The following is an 18,973-nucleotide window of genomic DNA, read 5'->3' as shown; positions in this document are numbered from 1 at the left end:
AAACTCTTCCAAACACAGAGCTGCAGGTGGCACAGACGAGCTGCAGATGGGCAGCAGGGAGTAGGTGCAGGTTTTGCTGCTGGCTGCCCATGCAGCTCTCGAAGCAGCCTCCAGCCGAGGAGCGGGGGGCATCATCCATGCGAAGGGGAAGGTAAAGCTGAGGTGCTCTATCAGCAGCTAAACTGGTCTGAAACACAATGCCTCTGGATGTGAGTTCTGCCATTCTTCCCCATGAAATTGTCCCCTCTTTTTTCTTACGGGCTTTGACGTCCAGTGAGATGGTCATCAAGGGGAACCATGAAGAAATAGAATCAAAGGATCGTTTAGGTTGGAAAAGACCTTTGAGATTCGTCTGTAACCCAGCACTCCCAAGTCCACCACCGAGCAGGCAAATCACTTCTACATTGGCGTAGTGGTTAGAAGGAGCTCATGGGACAGGTTATACTTAGGTCTTGCCCAGGCCAAAAAGGGCGTACCGATACATCAGGGCACCAGGGCTTGAGCCCTTTTCTACTTACATGTCTAAAAACACAGAAAACCATGCTCTTACTAATTTGCTGCGCTTTACAAGAAATACAGGTACTGGCTTTGATGGATGGATGTGAGTACACCTCAGCCTACACTTATGACCAGGTTCCGACAGAGAAGGAGCTGTGAAGATCTTTCTGTTATGACCCTAATTCTGATTAAATCAGCCGCTCGGTGCCCCCCAGGAGGATGTCTGCAGCAGAAGCGCTTTGCCCACCGTAAGCACACCGAGCAAAGCCGCGCCTGGCACCGCCGGCCCGGCCCCGCCCCCGGTCCCGCCCCCCGGCCGAATAAGCCCAAAAATGGAAGGGGAAGGCGGGGCGAGCAGGGACTGGGCGGGGCCCGACGCCGGCATAAGAGGCGGGGTGTCCCCAGCGCCCCCAGCAGTGTCATGCCGAGCCGGGCGGAGCAGGGCAGGGCCGGGGCGATGGAGGAGCGCTACAGCAAGGCGGAGACCCTCGCCCTGCGCAGGAAGCACATCGGGTAGGGGCGGCGGGGCGGACGTGGACGTGGACGTGGACGTTCTGTGGCGGCTGCACCGGCCCCCGGCGGTGGCGGCGGCCCTCACGGCGCCGGGGAGCCTCTCCGGCCCCGCGTGGGTCCGTGCACGACCCGTCATCTCCGCTTGCCAGACCCGTGTGCCACCTCCGTGCCACCTCCAGCTCCCGGGGGGGGGGGGGGGCGGGGGTGATGCCGGTGCAGCCGTTACAGCGCAGCACGTCAAACGCTGCTTCGCTGCTGCTAGCGGACCCGCGCAAGCCGCCCGACCGTGGTGCCCGGCGTCCGTCTGAAACGCGGCGGTGCGGGGTCAGGGCTTGGGGTCCGTGAGCGACCTGCCCGCTGCTGAAGAACGGACGCCTCCGTGGGGTGAGGCTGAGGGGTCACTCAGCCGGGAGCGCCCGGGGCCGTGGGGGACGAGCGCCGGCAGCCGCCGCCGTGTGTGCCGCCCGGGTCTGGCCTCGGTGGGTGCTGCCGAGTGACAAACGAGTGCGGATTGTTAAAAGCAGTGCTGGCTGCTGAGGGCGTTAGAGGTGTGTGGCATGTACAGGGGGCGCAGCAAAGGGTCACAGAAGTAGTGCCCTGGCGCGGTGTGCGGGGGGGGATGGGCGGGGGGCAGCGCAGGATCCCTTCCCTGCGCAGGGACTGTGAGATCCACCGTGCCGGGCGTGCAAAAAGAAACTCACTGAGCGAGCTGACACCTGTTAGAAGAAAAAAACCGTAGCCAAGAGATGGCAGATGATGATGATGATGTGCGCTGCTTTTAAAGCGTACCAAATAGCCTTGGGAAAGACCTATGCAGTGGGGCTAGAGACTGTCAGAAAGTGAACTAACTTCACTTTCTAGGGGTCCCATACGGGCTTTACAAGTTCATAATATCAATATACCCAACAATAACTCTGTGACTGAGTTAAACACAGGTCTTTCCAGGTATCTGAGGCCATATAAACATTACTAAAAGTTCAGAAGACTTTATTCCCCTCAGTAATAACATCCAACGTAATTACATAGCTGGCATGTACTCCAAGGTGTGTGTGGGGGGGGATAAAGTGTTTAAGGAGTACTTTGTATAATTTTACAAGGAGCCTGAGTTTTGCTGGAAGCCGGTGTGATTTAGGTGCCTATAAAAAGCTGCTTTTAAAGATTTTATTCCAAAGCAAGCAGGATGAGATAGTGAGATCTTTAGGACCCGCAAGGCAATAATGTGGTGTTCTTGAGTGTGACCTCTATACGGTACGGTCAGCCATTGTGTGATGAACAGTGATGATATAGTATAAAACAAGGCTTAGCAAACTTCGTTTTATTCACAGCAAGATAATTGGCCATTGTGCTGTTTTTGGGTGGGATAGCATTAGGTTTCTTCATGGTAGCTGGTATGGGGCTATGTTTTGGATTTGTGCTGAAAACACGGATGCTGTAGTCGTTGCTGAGCAGGGCTTACAATGAGTCAAAGCCTTTTCTGCCTCTCGCCCCACCCCACCAGTGAGTGGGCTGGGGGTGCACAAGAAGCTGGGAGGGGACACAGCCAGGACAGGTGACCCCAGCTGACCAAAGGGATATCCCATACCATATTTCATCATACTGAGCATATAAAGCTGGAGGAAGAAGAAGGAAGGAGGGGCCATTCAGACTTGTGGCATTTGTCTTCCCAAGGAACCGTTACACATGATGGAGCCCTGCTTTCCCGGAGGTGGCTGAACCTGCTGATGGGAAGAAGTGGAGGAGTTCCTTGTTTTGCTTCTCTTGTGTGCACAGCTTTTGTTTTACCTGTTAAACTGTCTTTATCTCAGCCCACGAATTTTCTTACTTTTACCCTTCCAGTTCTCTTCCCTGACCCACTGGGGCGAAGGGAGTGAGTGTGCGAGCAGCTGTGTGGTGCTTAGTTGCTGGCTGGATTTAAACCATGACAGCCATATACGTTCATAAGGCATGTAAACAAACAGCTACAGCCTAGAAATGCAGCAGGACATGGAAGGACTTGCAGTCACTGTGCTCCTGGGAAACCACTTGCAGACAGAATCATGCTTTGAAAACACCCTCATTAAAGACCTACTTCTGTTCCCACTGTGTTTGGGGAGGTGTGCAGAGACTTTTTAATTTCAGCACCATCCTGACCACCATCTGAAGTGCTCAAGAAGCTGTTTGCAGAGGGAGGCAGTTGTCTCCAGAGCTGCAAAAGATCAACCCCCTCAACACCCTAAGGAGGGGGAACAACTGTGAAAACTAAAATGATGTTAAAACGTTTTTTGGGTTTTTTTAGGCCTTCCTGCAAAATGTTCTTTGCCAAGGACCCTCTGAAGATAGTGCGTGCTCAGGGCCAATATATGTTTGATGAGAAAGGAGAAAAATACTTAGACTGTATCAACAACGTTGCACATGGTAAGCAGTTTAACTTACAAGTCTGCTTCTATTCCTTCATTTCTAATGGGGATCAGAACACACTCCTCCCAAGTGATGATGTTCACATTGCTTCTCCGAATCTCCTTGTGTGGTTCAATAGCTGACTGCTTGCTAGTAATAACTAATTATTTTCTTCTTTAGTCGGTCACAGTCATCCAGAAGTGATAAAGGCTGCAACAAAACAAATGGAACTGCTCAATACAAATTCCCGGTTCCTGCATGACAACCTTGTTCATTACGCGCAGCGTCTTACAGCCACCCTACCCAAGAAACTCTCTGTTTGCTATTTTGTTAACTCTGGGTATGTCTGAATATTTTTTTTCCATTATGACTATTTTGCTTCTGTTTGAGATGGACACTTGGAAGGGCTTGGTCTAAACCTTACTAAGTAGGACTTAACTACTAAACAACAAAAATATTTCTAGTACTGATTGAAGGATCCTTCCCATGTGCAGCTGTCATATTTAGTGTGATGGCTCAATGAAGGAAAGCCAAAACAAGAAACTGGTCTGCTGAATGCTATGCAAAAAAAAAAAAAAAAGGGGGGGGGGGGAGCAGGAAAAGGAAATTAGACTGCAAATTGGTGAAATGTTATGTGCAGATCGGTGCATGCTATCGGTAAACTGGCATATGACCTTGGAAATGAGTAGTTTTCTTTAGGCAGTCCATTTAGTCTGTGATCACTTCTGTTGCCAGAACAGACAACCTGCAGGCGCTTGTGAGCAGAGGGGCTGCTATGGGTCAGGCTTTAAGTATGAGTACCTGTCCAGGGAGCAGATTTGCGTTCTCTGCTGCCTGATGGTGCAAGCGCTGGGGAGAACGGAGCTGTTATGGAGGGTGGGAGATGGGGCTGGCAAGCTGTTGCTTTTCAAGGGTTTGTGGCTGCATTGCACTCTCGGCTGCAAAGCAGTCTCATTTGTACCAAGAGGAGGTAAATGTCTACGAGCAAACTGGGGGAGGGAAAGAAAGCATCTCTTTGTTTGCTATTTATACAAAGAGCTGTTTCTTCTTTGCCCTTTTACAGACATTCAGTCTCAACCTTAGCAATGTAGTATGTATAGTACCAGAGCCTGCTGCATTGATTTATTATATATCCATTAGTCCCATGCCTCCTCTTCTCTGTCAGAATACCACTTTAATTGGAAGTGCTTCCTCACTGTTTGGTGGCTGTATCTGGTATTATGCAGGTCTGAAGCAAATGATCTTGCTTTACGACTGGCTCGGCAGTACCATGGGCACCAAGATGTGATCACCCTTGAAAAGTAAGTACACAGAGTAGCTTATGTGAATGTAGCCAGAAACTCCTGCCATTACTTCAGAAGCGATTTTTCAGCAACCCCCTGCTGTTTGTACTCACTGCCTGCTGAAAGAAAAGCTTTGTTGCTGTCATACTAGAACAGGTCAGGAAATCCCTTTTCTACATTCAGATAAACACAAGTTTTGAAGATCTCTGAAAAAGAAGCTTGTCAGGCACCTCAGAAAGTCAATCACCTGTTACAGGGTATTTCCCACAGAGACTTCTAGAGCAATTCAGGCCAGAGACTTGAATGTTGGTTTTCAACACCAGTGAGTGGTTTGGCCACTGGGCTGCTCTGGAAAAGGGCTTTCTGTTTGTCATGCTCTGCTGGACATGTTTCTTTTTGTACAAATAAATGTTCAGTGATCAAGAAGAAAGATCCTGTAGCTCTGCAGCGGTGCTGCACTGATGCACCACTCTCCTCCAGTGAACGCAAGTACACACAAAACCAAGCAGCTCCAAAATTGGGAGACACCGAGAGGGCTGTCAGCCGTGGCTGACCACATCTCTGTGTTTCCCTATCCTAGATGCAGCTGTAGAGTTAGTTATGTGCTGTAGGGCTGGATCTTCTTAGGCTGTGATTAGCAAGTCCAGCCAGAGCAACTGCAAGAGCATGTGTCTCTGAATGGCACAAAGCTGCTTTGACCCAGCCGTGCTCAGACCCCTTTTAGCCCTCCTTGACTCATGTGGCCAAGATCTGGAACCACTGAGAGCAGCTTCTGTCAGGAGAAGCTGAGGATGGAGCTGGCTCTGTCACTGTTTCACTGCAACATCTTGTCTTTCTGAACACGATGGGGTATTTCTTTGCCATTGTCCCAAGGCTCTGTAGGCTTTTGCCATAGCTACCATTCCAGTCAGGGTGGGCTTTCTGTCTTTTCTTTGTGTCCTTTGGCAGATTTTGTTGACTGGCTAGTAGAAGGGTGTAAAGAAGACAAAGGAATGCAAAACTGTCCTCTCTACCCCCTGTGTATGCTACTGTGAGATTGTGATATGTCTTTGATATGGTTTGAGGTTCCCTTCACTTCAAGTTTATGGCTGAATGAAAGTGTTTATTGCCTGAATGAAGCTGCTACATGCTTCAGTCTCAAGAATCTGTTTCCTCATTTTTAAATTAAATTGGTCTCCGTCGTAACCAGCTTTTGCATACTCTGCAATATAAAAGTTTTATATTCATACATTAATCCTTATCCTGAAAGTGACTTCTTCCAGACAGTCTAGCCTGCAGGGCCTTCAGGGCAGGCGGTGGTGTGCTGCTGCTGCGTAAGATCCCCACCTTCCAGTGCAATGCACACTCTTGAGAGTCTCTGCAACGGTGTTGGGGTCTTGCTTGCAAAGCTTAGATTGGCTGGAGTGGGGCCCACAAGCTGGAAATGAGGGAGCTGGTCTCACCCTTTAATTGCTGGGTAAGGCTGCTAGGGAAGCCACCTTAGAGGCAGTGCAGTCCAAGGAACATCATCTTGGTCCATCCCCATGCTGGCACTTAATTTTATGCAAGAAAAATACCTCCTGGTTCCAGTCTTGCTGGTGAATTAAAGTCAACAGCAATTGCATATTGCCTGTGAGAGAAAGACAAAGAGTAAATTAAATCAAGATCCCTTCACAAACAGTGCTACTGTGTTGCAGATACAGTTGCTTATTCTGGACTATTTATGGGCACGGTTGTAAATTTAGCTCTTCTGTACATTTGGTGAAAAATGACTTCAATATTTAACACTTATGCAGTGCTTACCATGGCCATGTTACATCTCTGATTGACATCAGTCCCTATAAATTTAATCAGCTGGGAAAGGACAGCAAGAAGGAGTTTGTGCATGTGGTAAGTGTGTTTTTTTGGTTTTTTGTCATTTTTATGCCTGTTATGCAACATATTGAATTACCCACTTCTGGTGTAAATACACTTTCATTCCGTTTTGCTGATGCTAGAGTACATGTACTTGGCTGTGTGTCAGTGGATTAAACACAGCAAAATTGTTTGCTTTTGGATTTCTAAGAAGTTATTCAGCTGTGAGACTGACTTCCTTCATAGCGCTACAAGTTTCCTGAGTCACTGCACTGTGTAGTTACACAGTTGGAAGAACTTAGCCAGTATCTGTTGTGTTGGCTTGTCTAAAGATACGCAGGACAGGCTGCTTCCAAAAACTGGCAAGGCAGACCGCACAAGTTCACACAGATCTGGGTATAGAGCTCATGGGTGTCCAGCTGAGTGGGATACTGTTTGATTTTCAGCCTGAACTTACAAAGACAAAAATCATTCACAGTCCAGAGATGTACACCAAGCAGGTCTTTCCTATCTAGGCCTCCTTGTGTTAACCACACTGCCGAAGTAGTATCTACGTTTTTATACCACTGCCTTTCTCTTATTTACTGAACATCTCCCGACTCTGTTTGTAGAGGCTTGAAGGTGATACAGCTTCATACCATGACTTGGATGCTAGAATGGAAAACCCCATTCTCCACTTGCAGAAATGGATCTTTCTGCAGAATCTGAAAGGAGATGATGGATGAGGGCTCAGTATTGTGTCTTAGGGGAAGAGGAGGGGTGGTCTTGAAAGGTGATGAGGTAGACGATGCCTTTTTCAGCAGCTGCATCCAGTAATGTTGAACACATCACAGGGCTGGATTGAGTTTAAGCTCCTGTAAGCATTTTTGCAATTCCATGGAGAAATTCAGGCTGTAATAACTCCTATTATCCACCTGTGTGGAAAGACAAAAATGCAGAGCAATAGGAAAGCACATAAATATTTCATAGAAGGATGGGTTTTAAAAGAAAAAAAAAACCAACAACATATTGGTCTTTTCAGGCTCCTTCTCCGGATATCTACAGAGGGAAATACAGGGAAGATTACCCAGATCCAGCAAGTGCTTATGCTGAAGAGGTGAAAAAGATTATTGAAGAAACACAGAAGAATGGACGCAAGGTGTGTGGTTTGTGCTCTAGAAATGCTGAGGCTTCATCTATGAAGTGTGGCATGGGGGCATGAAACAGGCAACTAAGGACACGTTTCTTTACTTGGTTTCCCTTGCCTCACCCCACCCCCCACCTTCATTTTCCTATGGTGGGTTCTGTGTTCAAAATGAGTCATTTTTCTACCTGACACTCGTATCATAATTTTTCTAGGCATCAATGAAAGGATCAATAATAGTTGTAAACAAGACGATAACAACCAAAGCAGTTTAATTTCCTATTTTATGCATTGAATCAGTAGATTGTAAATGTGTTAGGGCAAGCTGATAAACTACGTCACAAATTCTAGCAAGGATATATAGAAGTCTCCAGGACATGGAGAAAATATGCTAGATAAAATCTTCATACTGGATTTCTGAGTCTAGTAGCTTAATATAACTTTGGAGTCATCTAGAAAGGTGAACCTTTCAATCATTTACAGTATGACCTTGATAAAAACAGACAGTGGCTGAACAGGTTTACCTAAAGTATGTATTAATATTTTGTATGATGGCATTAGTGTTTTGAGACATGAAGGGCTTGATCCAAAGCCCACTGAAGTCCCAGAAGACTTCAGTGGAGACTGGAACAACATGTTCCCTTCTAGTCCAATGGACTTAAGTCACTCTTATTTTAGTTTCTTTATCAACTTTTTTTTGTTCTCTACTAACGGATAGTTTTGTGTTTTTCTTCCCTTGTTTCCTTTCTCTTGCATATTTCTTAGGTTTTGGTGACATAGATCTGTGGCAGGACAAGTTGTGCTAAAGGCTAAGCCTCACATGCTATGGAAAGCTTCGTACTCTTTGGCCATAGCATGCCTCTTCAAATATAATGTACGGTTCTTTACACGTCACTGCTCAGCCTTGTTTCCAGGAAGACTGCACCAGCCCAGAGAGACCTCTTGATGCTCAGGGAGGGTTCACAAGTGGTGTGGGGATGCAATCCCTTAAATAGCAGACTTATGCTGAGACTTTGGGGTAATATCGTATCTCTGCTGCATAGACCTCTGCTGTTGACAAGAAACAAAATTTTGATGTTCCAGTGTATCTGATCTGCTGCTCTTCCCCTTCCTGACTTGAAATAACTTCTTTTTCATTCCTAGCAACTGGACTTATTTCACCTATAGAGTTTTTCTCCTCTTTTGTCAAGTGCCTCATGCTGACATTTTACTTGTGTAGTTATTTGCATTAGGCAGAGGTGCCCAAAGCATAGCCTCAGGTCATCTTACAGTTCAGCTTCTACCCAGCTATGCCTGGTGTTCAGGGTTGAACAAAAAAGCTGATCACCACCTATGCCCATTACTGGAGAGCCTTGGCATTAAGCAAGTTATTAACCTTCTGGGAAAAATGGCAAACACTGCTATGTGTCTCCTGTAAATTGACATTTGTAAATAAAATTACAGTGCTCCCGGGAGCCTGATCCAAGGTCCACTGATACCAGTAAGTGTCTTCCACTTTAACAACTGTAGGACTAATGGAGGTCCTTGTATTCCCATCGGGTTGCAAAGGTGGCCCTGGCTACTGCAAATTTGGGCACCCCAGATTACAAAATGAATAAATTCTTTAGCCATAGCTGTTCTCAAGAGCCCTCAGATGTCCAACCCATTGCATGATTAAATTAAGGCACACATTTAAACATTTATTTCTAGACTGTTAGATGTTTGTGCAAAGGCCAAGTAGATGAACACAGCTCTCACCTGCATTTGTTTTTTGTAGATTGCTGCCTTCATAGCCGAATCCATGCAGAGCTGTGGAGGCCAAGTAATTCCACCTGTGGGATATTTCCAGAAAGTGGCAGAGTACGTACATCACTTCAAAAGGGCACAACTGGAAAATTAACCAAAGAAACAGGTTCTTTACTATAGGCTTATCCAATCAATTCAGCTATCACCCTCTCTTGTTCCTGGCTATCTATGGTTCCTTTCTACTTTTTGAAGACCATGATTCCACTTCTGGTTTTTTATTGAACATCAGCTGACTAATTGTTTTTGGCTGGATAATTGTCTTTCCTTTTCTATCTTTATTCCTCAGGCCATAAGTCTGATGGAAGATGAAGTTGAACCATCATAGATATAACCCTGCAGTACCATTACAGTACCTCTATTTTGCACCAAAATACCAGATTATTTTTTTTCTTAACGTTTAGCAAACTAAAATGTTTGTCGATTGAAATAGCTATAGCTGTGTTTCAGCAACCTGGTCTCACACTGGAGAATTTCTGTAATACAAACTGCCTTGTCCAAGATTGCCTACCCAAGGCATGTACTGCAGAACTAGTCATTCAAGCTGTTCTATTTGTTTTCAGGTACGTGCGTGCCGCAGGTGGGGTGTTCATTGCTGATGAGGTCCAGGTTGGCTTTGGCAGAGTTGGGAAGCATTTTTGGGCATTCCAGCTGCAAGGTGAAGACTTTGTGCCAGACATTGTCACCATGGGAAAGCCCATTGGCAATGGCCACCCTATGTCTTGTGTGGTCACAACAAGGGAAATTGCTGAAAGTTTTGGTGCTTCTGGACTGGAGTATTTCAATACAGTAAGTTTGTAGGTGAAGGCTTGCCTTTTTTTTTTTTTTTTTTTTTCTTTTGATCTGCATTTAGCAATTAGAAGTTGTTCAGGTGATTCAGCTAAACTCTGCATCCATCACTGCATCATGTTACTAAGAGCTTGAGCCAACCTCCATCTAATATCTAAAAGCAAGCTGTGAAATATGCTCTGTACCAAGTGGTGTGTCTTAATATGGACCAGCATTAGCTCTCTGGCAAGTCGTGCATCCCAGCTCACATCCATACAGATAAATTCTTCCTTACTTTTCCCTCTCCCCACTCCGAAATGTTGGCCATGTAAAATTTCACTTTCTGGGACAAGCTGTGTGCTGGTGGGGCTCCTGCCCTTGCAGGCCTTGGTCTGCTTTGTCACCTAACAAAACAGTGACCCTTTACCAGGAAACCCGAGCTGCCTGCATGCCACAGAGGAGCAGCTTTCTTTACACTGAGTCCTCTTTCTGCTCCTTTGACTAAGCCTTCTTCCCAGCTATCGTGAATCTTCCTGCTTTCAATGGAGTTTATACCCTCCAGTTCAAGAAATACCAGACCTATCACCCACTGCTCTTCACAGGAGCATTTTGCCTGCACATGCAGTTAGCAAACCATGAGAGCAGACTGAATGCTTCAGCTGTGAAATCTTCAGATTACTGAAACCTGAAGAGGAGGCCCCAGCCTTGGGCCTCTCACACTTCCCAAAGCGTGAGAGATGGTGCTCCACAGCCTACACAGCACAAAATCCCCACCTCCTCAAGCTTTCCTTACAACATGCCAAGCAGGAGAGGGCAAGTGAAAACCATGTGGATAGACACAGATGAATGTTTCTGATGGGTTTTGTTTTCCTGTCTGTCTTTACTATCAGTTTGGAGGCAATCCAGTGTCTTGTGCTATTGGTTTGGCTGTGCTGGAGATAATAGAAGAAGAAGATCTCCAAGGAAATGCTACACGAGTAGGAAATTATCTCCTGGAGTTGTTGGCTGAGCAAAAGGAGAAACATCCCTTAGTGGGAGATATCAGGTGGGTGCCTTGCAGCAATGTCAGAGAAGAAGAATAACTGTGCTAGAAAAATCAACAAGTTTGGGGTGAGTGGAACGCAGAAACATTGGCATCATTATGCTGCACCTCATTTTTTTTAAAAAATAGACTACCCAAAACTGATACTGCAAGACAGTATATTTTTCGAAAAACTTGTCCATTCATCTGCTTAGTTAGGTTTAAGCGTAGCCACTGAAAAGCTCTGTGACAAAGCAGGAGAAAGAGCCATCTGCACAGAATATCCCAGTTGTCAGCACACTGTCGGGATGATGGTGATTTTGTCCAAATCTCTGGTCCATTTCATTTGGAGATGTTAGTGTGGGCTTTCCTCATCTCGTGTTACTACCATGATAACTGCCTTTTGGTTTTTAAGGGGGCATTGGGTTGTGGGGTCGTTCTTAGTTCTGGTTATTTGTATTCCACAGCTCCTTGACTTGGTTTACAGGATAAGAAAGTTATTCCGTCATTCTTAACTGGCCATGTAGCCTTAATGAGCCAGCTAAATTTATTTATTCAGAAATATCTGTTATCCCACTTATCATCCAAAGTAGCCAGTGCCAAAAGATGAGAAGAGAGGAAGTCTCCTCTCTTTCCTGCTTCTTCCTCACTTGCCTCCCAGGGAAGGGAACTGCAGTTGTTAGAAACAGGTTTTGCATTTGCAGTAGGAGGCTTGGGTTACTGACACTGGATTTCACTTGTCTGCATTTTTTTTTTCCCTGTTCCAGGGGTGTTGGACTGTTTGTAGGGGTGGATCTGGTGAAAGACCAAGAAAAGCGAACACCAGCCACTGCTGAAGCCCTTCATCTCATTTACAAGTAAATGGTTTTTAAAGACTACATGCAGTGATTAAACCCATCTAATATTCCCCAGCAGTTAGTCATTAATTTCAGTTTACATTTGTGTAGTTTTTGGTACCATAGTAAAACAAAAGCTTCAAAATCAAACTCATCCTGAAAGATCTGACAGGGCACATTAAAGTTTTATACCTCTGTCTAACACAGATGTTTCCTCTTTCCACAGGCTGAAGGAGCATCACATCCTTCTTAGTGCAGATGGACCCCACAGAAATATACTAAAATTTAAACCACCAATGTGTTTCACAATGGAAGATGCAAAACATGTAGTGGAGACACTTGATGAACTTCTCACAGGTATGCATGCTTTAGTGCTCAAAGGAATACTCTGTTAATTTTCCAAGTGACTCGTTAGAAACAGCAGCCACCATAATCTAGGCCATTACATGCAAGAGAAAGTAATCAATTACATTTCTTACCACTTGTCCAAACTGCTGTTCTTAACACAAAGTCTTACAAATAAATAAAAAATCTCATATGTACTTTATCCAAATTTTAGGCAAAATCCTGCTCTTGATCCTTTCTCTCACAGACTTGGTGTTACTACACATTTCTGGTCACATATGCTACATGTTAAGGAGCAAACATATTAATTCAGCACAGGCCTGAAAAACACTGCTGAAACACTGGTGAAACTTTCCATAGTGTGCTCTACCTTTTTTGTTGTTGTTGTTGTTGCTTTTTTTGGTTTGGGTTTTGTGGTTTTTTTTTTCCTTTTAAACTGGTGTACTGGAACACAATTGTCTCACTTACATTTACCCGGAAAGTTTTCAGGCTCTATTTATCTTCTACCTGGGGACCAATTCAGGGGAAAATAATGTCAGGTATACTGTTAGCGTAAGGACTTTCCGAGCCCATTCTACATTGAACATTCCCATCTCCTGAGATTGTGACAGCTGGAGTTAAGACTAGCATGAACCTGCTGGACAAAGACAGAATTCAGCTCTGAAAGGTCTAGCTGAACCCTCATGCTACAGTCAAGCTGCTAATTTCCTTCTTTTCTCTAAACACCTCCAAACTATAGTCATGATACCTTAATCACATTGCCTCAGAAAAATGTTTGGGGAAGTATTCATCATTCTTCACTTACTCTTCTGTGCTAAATGCCCAGAGGAACAGCCGATCAGGTATTTTTACTTCAGCCAGCTGTTAAATTGACTATGTGCTTACTTAACCCTGGATCTTTCAGATTTATTTATTTTCTTATTTTTTTTTAGAAATGGAAGAGGCAACTGGAATGAAGACAGAAAAGAATGCATCTGCGAATGCAGAGTGTAAAATAAAAGTATGTTTTGAATTTTTTTTAACTCTTATTCAGATAAGCATTTGGCAAAGCAAGTGTAAATTATTTTGGTAGGGCACACCCTCATTTTTGGTGGTGTGAATTGTTCTGCGCCTTGAAACTGAGCTCAGAGCATAACCTGCTACTAGAAGCCTGAGAGGATTGTGTTACTGGGGCAAATCCAAAAAGAGCTGAGTAATACAGACCTATGATGAGAAACATGTTATAGACAAGCCCCTCGCTTTGTCTGCCTTGTGTGCAAACAAGACCAGCCAGACTCTGGGCTGCACGAAATTGCGAGCTCAGCAGTCAACAGTTTTACTAGTTCTAGGTATTGCATGCTACTGAGGGATATTTGGCTTTCTAAGCAAGCCTTCAGCCAGGAAGGTGTCCAAGTTTTGGGACAGTTCCAAGGGTTTCATTCCCACCATTGCTTTTTGAGTATGAATGGCTAACAGGCATCCAAATTAGGACTTCATAGGTTACAGCCCCAGCTTTGGATAAATGATAGGTAATTTCTCACACCCTTAAAAACACATCACCCACTGTGTTATAAGGAAAGCTTGCTGAGCTGTCGCATGGTGAGTTTTCCAGTGATGCTGCGAATGGTGGGAAGGCAGTAACTCAGCCGTCGGGGGATGTAATAATTAAGGCAGAGACCCTAAGTATTGCTGGCTGTCTAGATTGTACTATATTTGGGATGCAAGCCTCCTCTTACAAACATTTGTACACATTCAGTTCCATTTCTTTCAAAGCTAAGAAGTTGTGCTGCTAAAGGAGGAGAGTCAGGCCAGGCTACTTAATGGCAACCAAGTCTGATGGCTGCCTGCTGGAAGACACGTACGTGCCTTCACTGACATGTCATTTCTGTTTCAGACAACTGAAGAGAGTTCTCAACCAGAAGGTGCAAATGAAACCATTGGCCATATGAATGGAGCTGCCTGCAGACAAGAAGATGGTCTTTATTCTAAAAACCACTCACTGCCAAGTGAAAGAATAAGAACATGAAGTGGGAAGGTTCCCTCATTCAGTTTGAATGTGTGTCCCAGTCTTGCTTTTGAGATGAAGAGTGCAATAGTCGGAGCCCTAGGATCTGTTTGAAGCCTAGTCCTACCTTCCATAAACTGGCTGAATTTGTATTAGCTATACATTAGGAGTTTAAAATACCTTTTCAGATATGAGAGCTGCACCATGTAAAATCTAGATGTGACCAAATGGAATATTTTGTGATATGCAAATACCTTGGTGCTGATGGCAGGCTTGACATAGGTACAGTACACAAACTCGGTGAAATCTGTGGATCTACCAATATTACACAGAATCTGAATTGCTTAACCACCATACAAGGAAATGTCAATCCTATCAATTTTAAAATTATATGCTTAACATGCTATTTTTACAGTATTTTAAATTTCAATATGTAATATTGAGATGTTAATTACTTCCCATGTTTTAATGGCTGAATTCACAAAACAATGCTTGAGAGAAATTATTATTATCTTCCAATGTAACTTAGGTCCTATGGACTATGTTGCCAGCTGATGTGAATTGGGGTAGCTTCGTTAATGTCAATGACACTCTACCAAGAGTTTACCACTGTGTGTGTAAAGAGAAGATGTTTATGCAGGGTATTCTCACCTTATGTTCAAAGAAAATGAAGAATCTGGATGCTGATTTTCTATGGGTAAAGGAACTTTTATAGATAACTATTTATATGGAGTAAGATTTTATGAGTATTGTTTTTCCAAAAGTTTATATATGGAATACTCTCGGTCCAAAAAATAGGCAAGTAGAATAGACTTGGCTGACTTGCCTCCTTATCAGTGTTAAATTTCAACAAGAACACACAAGTCCTGCTTTTCTTTTTTTTAATACATGCACAACTCTATGCTATGGATGACACTGAGGGCTTTACAAATGGTTTCTACTTCAGAGGAAAAAAAAAAGACAAAATGTATCTCCTCTTCAATTTTAATACCCTAAGTTCTGCTGTTTGTAATTGCTGCTAATGATCCTGCTGATGTGACTGGAAATTGAACACATTACCTAATTCCATGGTTTCCACGATGTGCTACATTAATATTGATGTTTCTGGTGTAACATTTTCCAACATCCTTAAGCTGGATTATTTTCTGTTTCATGATACTTGAATAATTCTTCCATCAAAATAAATCTCTTATTTGTAATTATTATGTCCTCTACAAAGAGGGTTTTTTTTGTTTTAATTTTATCCTCCCGGAACAGTTCTGATGATTATTCAGAACATAAATAGAGCCTGAAAACAGTTCAGTTTTGGTTGGGGGTTGTCTCCATGCCAAAGCAGAACTGGCCAGGCTGTGTTTCCCAGTGGCCCTCTGCTCTCGGCAGCTCTGAGCTTCCAAGCCAGATGTTAACTCAGCTGCTGCAACTCAGCCCTTGCTAACCGTGCACCAGGAATGATGTCTGAGGTCTTTTCCAACGTGAAACTATGCAAAGACCTAACGTGCTGTGTGTCCAAAGGCACAGCTTAGGTCACTCCCCTTATGAAATGGAGTGTGGCTACTTGCATTATACTTCATCTACTGCGTGCAGCAGCAGCAGCAGCAGCATGCGCTTCCCAGGAAGCAAATGCTTGTGCAGTTTATTGGAAGGGTTAAGCTCAAAGGCACACAGCCCACCAGTCTGTACTATGGCACTGACTGTTAGGGCAGGTCATTAATTTTCAAAAGCTTTCTACCTTTCCTGTCCAGGCTGTGCAATTCCTGGTTTTAGCCGTATTCTTCAGCCTCCACTCTAGCCCTTACATTCATCAGACACCTCCATAACCCAGTTCAACTCACTTAACCCTACAAGAAAAAAAATAAGGCCACACTTTTTTCCCCATTGGTTTTCTGCAAAGATAATGAACGTACTCACTGAGGAGGCCTGGGCCTGCACAGACCATGCAGCAGGAGGAAGAGGCAGTGGGGTGAGAGAAAGGCAGGACTCCATCCCAAGTGGGCATTCACATGCTGGAGTTTTAGTTGCTTTTATCTTCACTCTAGCTCATCATCCTACTGGAAGTGAAGTCAGGTTAATTTTATTGCGTTCTCAGTTTATCACTCTTTCAATCACTTTTATATTGCACGTTTAAGACTTTCAAGCAAACAGACTGGTTATGACAGCAGGAAAAGGAAGGATGGTGCTTGCTGCAAATACTGATGAAAGAGTGACGCTGAGTCTGAACCCACCAGCAGTTAATTCCCCTACATGAAAGCAAGCAGGACTGAACCTGTACGGAGTCAGAAAGCTGTGCCTTAAGAGAGCACTCTTCTGGGGAGAAGAATCAGGATGAAAAGTTGCCATTTCAACACACCACCACTGAACTGCCAGGGAAACAGAGCATGCTGCATGTCCATATCTGAGGAAAAATGCCACAGCCTTAGCTCCATTAAACATTGCAATGGAAATACACTGAGTAGAAGAATTATGGAGGAGTATTATATTTTGCCTGGTGCTTTTTAGATATATGGTTTCTTAGACATACAACACAGTCTTATCAGAGAATACATTTATAATCTTTACAGCTGTTAAGCTTGGTGGCTGTGAACTAACAGGCCCAGCACACCAAAGTCCAGAGGGGAAAAGTCCCATCCTGTTTTCCCCCTGCCACACATACACAGAAGCAGCAAGCTCTGCTGATAATCTGTTAAAAAAAAGGGGAGCTGAATGAAGGGGACCAAAGGACAAGCCTGAAACGCTTACTTTCCATGTGCTGCTGCAATGTGCAAGACATTTCTGTTAAAAAAAGATTAAAACATAATGCAGAGACAAAATTTCATTTTTAATGTGATAAAAGTCTGGGTCAAACATCTGACTGGGACACCTTCATCTAAAACAACAGCTTTCAGCACCAACATGCAAAACCACAGAGATTAGAAAAAGAAGTCAGAAACAACCAGCAGAAAAATATTTCTAAAAGCGGAGAAGGCTGTTTAAATGTGACTCATTTAAATGGCACACAAGAATTTGTACAGGCATCTTCTGGATTCTAAATTCCTAGTGTGCAGATATTCTAAGCTAAGAGCTAAAAAACCAGGAAGTGTTAAAAAGAAGCTGCACTCAGTAATATACTAGAGAAGTTAAAGGAACCGGGATGACAATGAAAGAGTATTCATTATACTGTGCAGTTATTACTGTGTATATACATATAAGCATATTGTATATAAGCACATTTGATCTACCTTGTTGGGTTTTTTTCTTCATTTGATATAATAATTTGGGAAAAAAACCAAGTGACTAATGCTTGCAAGCAGAGCACATTAGCTCACGGCAGCAGAAAGGTTAGTTTAATTTTCCAGGTTTCTCAGTGATGACTTGAGCAGGTGAGCTAGCAGTGTCTCTTTTCAACCCGGACCTGGCCTGTGGTGCTGCCAGCCAAGCTCTGGCAGAAGGATTATGCAAGGGAAGACAAGGCCAAATGAGTGTGACAGGATTTCCCTATCTCTGCTACCCATACACATTGGTGTTTTCCCACCTGGAACATTTGATGTTATTGGTGTCTATGGTTCAGCAGAAAAGCTGTATTAGAAAAGACAAGCTACGCTTTTGCATTTCCCACTGACTTGTGGTATGACTAGACTGTGTCATGTCACCTCTGTAGGCTTCACCTTCCAGACATGCAGGGTATCTTACAAAGGGCGTGAGAGAAATCTACACAGGAGGGCTTTTCATGTTGATATTGCATAAGGAAATACATTTGGGCTTAAACAAAGGCCCTAGGTACAAAGCACCAAAAGTTCAAATCCTTCACTGAGCTTCACAGCTCAAGACCAATCTGCGCTAAGCAAAACAAACTCTTGTCTCTCCCCACCTCTGCTCACAGTCATTCATGTGTGTTAGGATAAACACAGCTCCAATATCACAATAACATACATTTACAACATAGGATTAAAAATTACTTACAGGAAGCAGAAGGGGAAGCATATGAAGAAATGTGTTTTGGCTCAGCACTGATGGTTGCTAGAAGTCTTTAATAATCAACAAGGCAGAAAGTCTTGTGGTCGCATGAAAGCCTGAAAAAGGATTCCTGGCTTCAGCTTAGCTGTTGATTCAGTGAGTGACAACATCTTTATGTCCCTATTTGCTTCCATGTATAAAAGCAGCTGTAATAACCTTTGTTATGGTTTGTAAAGGTTATTCACCTTATCAGCTAATAATTAGCTTATCACCTAATCACCCAATTATATAGGACTCCAAGTAGTTAGCTCAATTTACTTATTTGCAGTTACCTCACTTTATACCCTACTTGCATGTGGTTTTGTCAGGAAATAAAGCCCTATGATGTGCAGTACAAAGTCAGAGACCGATTATGTGAAATATCATGAAGCACTGAATAGATACAACCACGGAACAACAGGGAAGCAAGCAGTCTGTCTCGCATCTCCCAGGAAGCTTAGAGAGCTAAAAATACTTTTTCAGCTGGTGCAGGGTACTTCTTCTAAGCAAAAAGAAAGCTTCTGGTCTCCATTCCTCAGTTTCTTCATTCTAGTCACAAAATAAGGCACAAAAGGAGTTCATCTGGAAAATGCGCTGCTAACACGCTCCAGTGACTTGCTCTTGAGAACAAAGATTTCTGTT

General features: G+C 43.9%; 1 protein-coding gene and 1 long non-coding RNA gene across 2 annotated transcripts; one reads left to right on the top strand and one right to left on the bottom strand.

The window, feature by feature from the left end:
- The first annotated feature begins 880 nt into the window (after nt 1-880).
- On the top strand, nt 881-15,310 carry ETNPPL (ethanolamine-phosphate phospho-lyase). Its single transcript, XM_037380936.1, has 13 exons — nt 881-1,011; nt 3,287-3,405; nt 3,568-3,727; nt 4,614-4,688; nt 6,446-6,539; nt 7,525-7,641; nt 9,383-9,465; nt 9,972-10,197; nt 11,067-11,221; nt 11,965-12,054; nt 12,260-12,390; nt 13,311-13,378; nt 14,252-15,310. Exons 1-13 carry the CDS (start codon nt 920-922, stop codon nt 14,381-14,383), a joined length of 1,542 nt encoding a protein of 513 aa, XP_037236833.1. The 5' UTR covers nt 881-919; the 3' UTR covers nt 14,384-15,310.
- Nucleotides 15,238-18,483, bottom strand: LOC119144963. The gene is made up of 2 exons (XR_005103261.1): nt 18,299-18,483; nt 15,238-16,410 (listed from the first exon to the last, which is right to left on the bottom strand). It is a non-coding gene; the product is annotated as an uncharacterized LOC119144963 (long non-coding RNA).
- Between the last annotated feature and the right edge of the window lie 490 nt (nt 18,484-18,973).

Source organism: Falco rusticolus, chromosome 1, assembly GCF_015220075.1.
Source record: "Falco rusticolus isolate bFalRus1 chromosome 1, bFalRus1.pri, whole genome shotgun sequence".
In the NCBI taxonomy this organism is placed as follows: Eukaryota; Metazoa; Chordata; class Aves; order Falconiformes; family Falconidae; genus Falco; species Falco rusticolus.
This window is presented reverse-complemented; position numbering and strand designations above follow the sequence as displayed.